Source organism: Seriola aureovittata, chromosome 16 (genome assembly GCF_021018895.1).
Source record: "Seriola aureovittata isolate HTS-2021-v1 ecotype China chromosome 16, ASM2101889v1, whole genome shotgun sequence".
NCBI classification, from domain to species: domain Eukaryota; kingdom Metazoa; phylum Chordata; class Actinopteri; order Carangiformes; family Carangidae; genus Seriola; species Seriola aureovittata.
In genome coordinates, this window is record NC_079379.1 from 15,020,310 (window position 1) to 15,028,223 (window position 7,914).

At 39.2% G+C, this 7,914-nt stretch overlaps 1 protein-coding gene across 6 annotated transcripts; it reads right to left on the reverse strand.

The window, feature by feature from the left end:
• Window positions 1-252: 252 nt before the first annotated feature.
• On the reverse strand, window positions 253-7,305 carry LOC130184190 (uncharacterized). Of its 6 annotated transcripts, none has more exons than XM_056400054.1 (12): window positions 7,127-7,305; window positions 5,459-5,505; window positions 5,263-5,340; window positions 5,026-5,168; window positions 4,814-4,936; window positions 4,663-4,720; window positions 4,143-4,511; window positions 3,604-3,740; window positions 3,384-3,500; window positions 3,189-3,246; window positions 2,571-2,636; window positions 253-2,438 (listed from the first exon to the last, which is right to left on the reverse strand). In XM_056400054.1, exons 2-12 carry the CDS (start codon window positions 5,481-5,483, stop codon window positions 1,036-1,038), a joined length of 2,577 nt encoding a protein of 858 aa, XP_056256029.1. In that variant the 5' UTR covers window positions 5,484-5,505; window positions 7,127-7,305; the 3' UTR covers window positions 253-1,035. The 6 variants fall into 6 exon arrangements, 5 of the variants coding, with proteins under 5 accessions (XP_056256029.1, XP_056256028.1, XP_056256030.1 ...); XM_056400053.1 differs by having other exon boundaries at window positions 5,459-5,510; XR_008829943.1 differs by lacking the exons at window positions 3,189-3,246; window positions 3,384-3,500 and having other exon boundaries at window positions 2,368-2,438; window positions 5,459-5,510.
• Between the last annotated feature and the right edge of the window lie 609 nt (window positions 7,306-7,914).

Here is a 7,914-nt window from a genome sequence, read left to right on the forward strand (position 1 = left end):
TTAAGAGAGCTCTGCTGAGACTGGAAACTTAAGTACAACAAACTCCATCAAAGTAACTGTATTAAAAGGCACCTTATAATATCGCCTTGCACTGAAACTAAAATTCACTACTCAAAAACTAAAAGAACTTTACAGTCTATGCTCAAAGACATGTGTACTCCAACTAACAAAGAAATCTATGGTCAGTCTAAATACAGTCAACATAAATAATTGTGCTGCACACAATCAGAAAAAGGGGTAAAATCATCCAAATAACCTCAGCAGTGCTTTATTCAGTAACAACTGGTTAAGCAGCACATCTGACATTTCATGACAAATTCTCTGAGTTAGTCAGGCTCAGGTTATACATATGTGCAGTCACATTGGCACAATAGTCAAAAAGAAACAGAACATGTAGCAGTTAAATTCATTTAGTGACAACCACAAACCATAGTCAATGTGATTTGAAACTATGACAGCAAGCTGCTATACAGCCTTTGATGCTCAATATTAAAGAAAGTTTCTCACCCTCACTTGGTTAGAACGCATGTGAACCTAGAAATATATCAATAAATTTCAGCATTTTTCACTTTAGATATCAATATCTCCAATTCTGCCTGTGATATTGAGTCACTTACAATTCTCATAAGAATAACATAGGCTATCATTATAAATATCTATAATTCTAAATCAGACAGCACTAGGTTTTGTTTTTAATGTAACCAGATAATATAACAGCTACAATTTCACCTAAAACACGTCAAAGTAAATGTCACAATCTAGACTTATTTCATGTTGATGGTCCAAAGTCCAGTCTGTTTTTAGATTTCCATTAATGCAAAATCTCCTGTCAGTTTCATTAAGAAAAAAAAAATCTCATACAAAATAATGCTGAAAGTGAAAGGGGACAAAGCTGAATACTGATCTCAGAGGCTTTAACAGTTCTCTCACTACAGGCAAAACATATCTTCATTAATTAATACTCATTACTGACAGAAACCAGATACATTTGTTTTAAATGAACATAATCTCATGCTGGACCATCTAAGTGTGATTTCATTCAATGGGGACACCACTCCATTGAGTAGAACTGTGGTCTCCATAAGGTGTGGCAATGTATGCTGAATTAAAATTGGGATATGCACACATAAATGGAGTTGTTCCATCTACACTTCTTGAAATCATCAAACCTGGCAACCCTGTGTCTCTGAAATTAGGATCAGAGTAGGTTCCATAACACAGAGCTTGCACAGGTGGGATAAAAGCATTCGACTGGGACATACCCCCACCACAACCACCGCTGCTGCTGCCTGGATGTGGAAAGTGATGGTCAGGATTTGCCATAGGTACATGACTATAATTGGGGTTAGGCATTACCCCATGGCCTCTGTAGATGGTTTGATAGGCCACAGGTTGCGTCATATAACTTTGTGGAGTTGTCTGGACATGGTTGGCAGTGAACTCCATGTATGTTTGCAGTTGTCTCTGTTCAGTCTCAAGAAACTGTACCCTAGGCTGAGGTGCACTGCTGCCACTGTGAGCAAGGAAATCTAACTGAGGATGCATTTTGATCCTAGCGGCATCTAAACAAGATGATTCACCAGATAAACCATGTTGCTCCACATCGACTGTCAGAAGATTTGTATGATCTGCTGCCATGTACTGGTTTTGGGGCTGTTGTTTGTAATAACATTGGGCAGAACCTGAGCTCATCTCCTGTCTCTCTTCTCTTGGCACTTCCACTCTTGTACCAACCGTATTCTGTGAAGCAGAATTGTACCACTGCACAGCGTAACCCTCCTCAGGTCTGTAGGAAGAATTATAAGATGACCAGTCCTGAATGTGGGACACAGCATGCAACAACTCCTCGTTTTGTTTCTGTAGGCCTTCATTTTTAAACTCTTCAGTGAAGTTCATACTTGATGTTTCTTGAGAACCATGCTGTCTGTCATAATTCCTGTCCCCATAAACCTTTTGGTCATTTTTCCAAGTTATGTCTTCAGACTGGCTGGAGTCTTCATTAATACTGAAGGAACCATCCACCTCTTGATACCGAGTGCCTGTGAAGATTCTCTCTGGTCCCCTGTATTGATCAGCCTCTGCATCTCCACTATAGAGGTGTTGCTGAAGTTGTGAGTTTGTACACATTGCGATGTGTTCATTGTTAAGTGCAAATGATCCAATGTCATAGTCCAACTCACAGTCCTCTGTCTGGGACTCTGGCAGTGGAATGAGGTCTGAGGCCGATGAATGCGAATATGACATAGGGAGGCTGTCCTGACTGAAAGACATCCTCGCCAGCAGCACTGTACCTTTGGTCAGAGGCAGGCTTACCTTGAACACAGTATTTGCCACCTTCTTCATCTTCCTCTTTTTTGCCTTCCTTTTCGCCCATTTTGACAGCACTACAGTACGTTTCTCTGGCATGCCTTCAACTGATGTATTGTTCACGCTTGGCCCTAAGCAAAAAGTATAAATCAGACAGAGAGGTTGAAAAGCAACATGAAATTACACAAAAATATTTCCTTATTGACTGAACAAACAAAGTTTTGCCGCCCTTCAAGTGAAGTGTAGCTTCCGAGAACACACACCTTTGACAGTTATTTTGCTTTTTTGGGTGCTAGTTTGTGTCCATCCATTACATAGCATCTTTATACCTGGAAATGAATAAAAGCAATACACAGGTATGCAAAGAAAAAATATAAACGTAAGTCTTTGCAATGAAAGACACATTGGCTGTTAAGGGGCTTAAAGAGAACAAAGAATGAAGAAGATACAAATGGGTGAATAATACAACAATAGATAACAAAATATAAGTTGCACTTAGCCTCTTTAACCTCAAAATTATAAATGCATATATCAACACACATGATCTTGACAAACTTGCAAGCAAAACTCACTTCCTACAAAGTAAAAGGTGGCTGCAAAAGAGAACAGAGGCCTTGGTGGATTTATGGTGGTTACTGCGAGCATTTTGTTTTGTTTTTTTTTGCAGTGAGCATTTCAAACTCCTTGTGGAGTATCACTTTTATGCACAGCATCTAGTAAAACGCCACCTCTTCAAGATATGAAACCAAGAGTGATAATGTGCAGGGACAGAGTAAAATACAGGTTGTACTTACATCATTAGTCACTCCTCAAGAGGAGAGAGTTGGGTTTAAAGAGGTCAATTGTTTATGGCCGAACAAAAAATATGAATCTGTACTTACACCAGTGGTAACTTTTGCCAGTCATTGGGGTACAGAGTGACTCTGGTACATTTATCACCTGGAAATATAAGATGTTTGAAAACTGATGGACAGAAAATTTTAAGTGAAGTCAAGACCTTCTTGGTGAAAGACAGAGTCATTTATACCTAGAATAACCAAAGCAGGATAAGCTGTGCATAAAAGTAAATATGATACCTTCAGTTCTCCTCTGCCCTCCTCTTGCTCCACTTTCCTGGCCAGTGATTGGATTAACTGACTGTTGTCATTAATATTTGCTGTCACTGCATCCACCTGCTCAGGATGTTTTTCCATCTACACAGAGATGTTTTCAGTGAACTTAAAACTTACTCCTAGCATGTAGTTTACAGATTTTGCTGTTCTGTTTATTTCAATTATTGATAGATAACAAACTGACCAAGTAGTTAAGGAGATGGGAAGAGCTGGTTACGTGATCAATGATGTCCTCTTTGTTGGATCTTATGCGACAGCAGTGGCATAAAAAAACGTGCGTGCCGCCATCTTCACTCCTACACTCAACCACACGGAAAAGACCTGTTGTAAACATATACAAGCAGCATTTTATTAAATAAATAATTGTTTGACACTTTGAAGTAGGCTTTTTTTCTTCTCTACCAAAGGTAAAATAAAAATTAACAATATCTTTGCCAGGAGCAGAATACGCATACTTCCCAAAATGTATGTAACTATTTCTTTAGATGCTCTATTATGTATTCAGTAGCACTCAGTAGTACAGTTCTCACCAGATAATCCACTATGAATTTCTCATGTCCCGTAAGTTTAATTTAATTTTCATTTAATTTTAGAATATTCCTAACAGATTCAGTGCATTATAACAATCAGTAATGCAGAGCTGAACCTAATTTTTCAATCAATGTTTAAATAGATTTTCTGGAACTTCAGCATACACTGTTGCTATTCTTGATCTGTGCTCACCAATAAAAGGCTTGGTTCCTGTGTAGCCATCAAGAAAGTTGTTGCTGTTCTCTGATAGAGCAGAGAGTTCAGGTGACATCTGAGTATTGTATACTTGTGATGCTGGGATGTTTTTTAACCCGCCTTCAGACTTGACAGGAGGAGCTACAGTAGACTGCATCAAAGGTGGAGCCTTGTTAGTCTTTGCTGAGGTCTTATGTGATATCATGTCTGCCTTGAGATATTTCCCGGACCGCCTCTGTTGGTTCTGGGCAAGCAACACAATCCTCTGTGATTGGATGGAATAGTGCTCCAGCTGCATAGATATAGTCTCTGAATGGCTCTTGGGTTCACCGTGCCAGTCTCTTAAGAAATGTATCAAAGTTACTGCTGTGGTGTTAGGGAGAGAGAGAAAGAGAGAGAGAAAGAGAGAGACCCACATGGAGTAAAAAATGGACATGTCATCTACATACAGAAATCATGCCAAAGAACAAAAAGTGGTGACAGGCACTGAAAGAGAAGACAGAGAATTGTCACTGACCATCATTTTCACTGTGTGTTGCCACCTTCTGGTATACAGCATCTTCAACCTCAAACAACTTAATATGGAGGTGCAAAAAGATATAAACACATTCAAAACACTCATGTGTTTGCAAGGAGAAATAAGGATATACACAGCCAAATTAAAATACCTGGACATCTCCAGCTCCCTCTTTTCCCTCGATTGTCTTGGCTATCTCCATCAGAGGCCAGGCCAGCTTAGACAGGTCAGAGTTCTCCTTCCATTCAGACACTAAGCGGGGGTAGTAGGCTTTCTAAAGGAAAACACCCCATCTGTTAATAAACTACAGTCCAAGGCAGCACACAAACTTGGCATTGTGACTTCTTCTACAGTAATACTTACAATGTAGTTGTATCTGTGGAGACTTCCAATAATGTGGTTCCGCATGTCAGCTTTACTAAGTCGACACACACACACCGCACACAGGTACAGCACTTCTCTGTTAGGTGCACCCACCTTCACGCATTCTATGATGCTGCCCAGGCCTGGGTGTACATGAAACAACAAATTATTTCAATACACACAGGACACAGACAACATACACACAAAATAGGCACACAAATAATTGTTGCTACAGACCAATGATGGGTTGTAGTCTGTTCTTGTTGTTCAGATACACCTTCAGAGAACCGAACAGCTCGCTTTTGCTTGAAACTCCTACAAACAGAGAAGCATCCGTCAAAAATATTTCCTGACAAAAGCATGCAGGTAAATGCAAAAGCAAGTATGGTATGGTATCATGCATGATACCCCACATGCAGAGTCAAAGACATACCTTGTTGTGCCTGATCCGGATGCATGCTGCAGTTGTAGAATCTCCACCTGCACTGAAGTTGGATCTTACATTAAGTAATTATAATTCAATCAAATTCAGATTATTTATTCAGGAAAGCAAAAAATTAGTGCGCTTATGTCCCGATACCTTAACTATTTTTTTGTTTTCCTCTAAAATAGCATGAAAAAGTGAAGAAGAAAAAAACAATAGCATAAGGACAGAGACATTTTTTTTTTCTTTTTACAAAAAGAAAGGTCAGAGGAGAAAGTATGACGCAGGGACAGAAACCTTGTGGGAAATAATTTGTACTCATTTATTCTTAATTTTACAGATTAGGTTTTACCAAATATACATACAAGTTCAATTATGTATTTTATTTATTACCTCACAAACATTTCAGAAGATAATGGTGTATGTAACCAAGTGGTTCAAGAATTCATTTGATGTTCTACTCCAATGAAGATATCACGCTCAGAGGAATGTTCTCAGAGAACAGCTAGTCGTGGTGGAAAGTATGGATAGCATGAAATATTGGTGTCTTGGGAGCATAGGCCAGGCCAAGGAGGGGTTGAGAGCGGGGAGTGTGCTTACAATTAGGGCCACCGAAGGAGGGGACAGAGTTATGGTAGTGACCTACCTTAAATAGTTAATCATTTTTGTTCATTTATTTAGTAGAAATGTGAACAAACTGTGGCTCTAGTGTAGGTTACACTGTAACCACCAGATGGAGCTGCAGTATCATCAGACTGTTCAGACAGGATACATGAGTCAATGCATTGGTCTACAATTAGGTTGTTAAAGTGAATTTTTTTTTTTTTTTCAAATTGGTAAGAAATCTCCAGCTGATTAATTTATTGTTCTGGCTTTCTGTTGTTGTTTCAGGGTAAAACAACTAAAAAGCTCCCAGATTGTAATTTAAGGGGGAATGTGGACAAAAAGCATTATTTTTATTACATCAAATTACATTACATTAATCACAGCCGTTGCAGTAAGGATGCGAATTCATTTTTTTCCTGTTGTTAACCTCTGCTAAACAGCCCTGCAGAATTAACACTGACTGTCACTAATTTTTCAGGAAACCCCTTGGGGCCAGTTAAGACCCGTTAATAGTCCCTGGGAAAAGTTATAAGAGTTCGTAATTCTCAGTTGCCGTTAACGTTACACTCAAGTTACAGTGAGCAGTATAGTGGAAAAACGAGCATATTTGTAAGATATTCACCAGTGGTATAAATTAGTGAGTTAGCGTGTTAACGACATCAACTAGTTGGCAAACAATTTATTTCCCCAGTCGAGCTGAAAGAAACAGGTTAACTTTTTTAATGCGACACTGAACTGACTTTAGACATTCCTAACAACCGTTAACTGCCGTTAAGCGCCATTTAACGTTAGCAAATTCGGTGAGCGCTCAAAGATAAGTAACAGTTATTTAAACATCTCAATCGTAACGTTACCTATATAATAACCTAAGATATGTTTTAATGTGTTGTGTATCACCATTCACCACAGCTCTGGGCAGAAATAGTGACATTAGTTCACTCAGTAGATGAACCAGTGGTGACCAACTCTCTATCTACACAGCCAACAAGTCACGACGTGACATCGATATAATTCTTATTAATTTGTTTACAAGGCAAAGACACTGATTTCCCACCTTATTGACAAACTTACCGATAAAAAACGTGGTGTCCGCTTCTTTTTTGTTAAGTCGAGTTAATTGATCTAATTAAACGTGCTGTGCTGAAATCCGAGAAGTAAAGTTGACGTTTACACAACAGCGTTTGTCTGGCAGTTCCCTCGCTGCTTACCTTCCTAGTGCACTGACAACATAAACTGAGCAGACCTAGGAAACGCGGCGAGCTCTTCTTCGTCTCTTTTATTGAGGTCTATTGCCGGTTGGCAAAGGTACTGGTGCATCACTGCCACCAACCGATAGAGTGTGGGTCAGAAGGTCAGAATGTCAAAACTCATATATTCTTAATCAAATTAGTTAGATAATGAATAGGATTTGACAACACTCATTTCTTCTGTCAGTGTAACATAACATGCACTACTGTCTCTTCTTGCCCATAGTAAGCAAATCTGCCTGTATTACGTTTATTTTGAATAGTGTACTGCTTAGTGTAGTGGATCTTGATGTTGTCTCATATCCCCTGCTCCTTCCCGTACACCTCGTTTCTCCCTCTTACCTTTGAACTCCTTAAACATTTCCTCTCTTCCTCTCATTGTTTTGCATTTGCCTCTGTCTCTGCTTCATAACGCTCTTGATTTCTGTCCTGCTGAAACTAATTGCCAAATCCATGTTGCTATTTTTGTGGCTTCCTTTGCAACCTTATCTGCCATTTAATTTCCTTTGACACCAATATGCTCTGGCACCCATAAGAATATTACTCTACCACCCTTCATTTGTTTTCTGTGTAATTAATAAGCGGTCTTGTATCCTCTCTCCACTGCACTGC

Bases quoted from the DNA above. Each gene is read 5' to 3' on its own strand.
- LOC130184190 (XM_056400054.1), bottom strand. From the start codon at position 5,483: ATGCATCCGGATCAGGCACAACAAG. The intron at 4,937-5,025 runs GTAAGTATTACT...GTTTTCCTTTAG, and splicing joins TCCACAGATACAACTACATT to AAAGCCTACTACCCCCGCTT. The intron at 2,439-2,570 runs GTGTGTGTTCTC...CTTTTTGCTTAG, and splicing joins AAGCAAAATAACTGTCAAAG to GGCCAAGCGTGAACAATACA.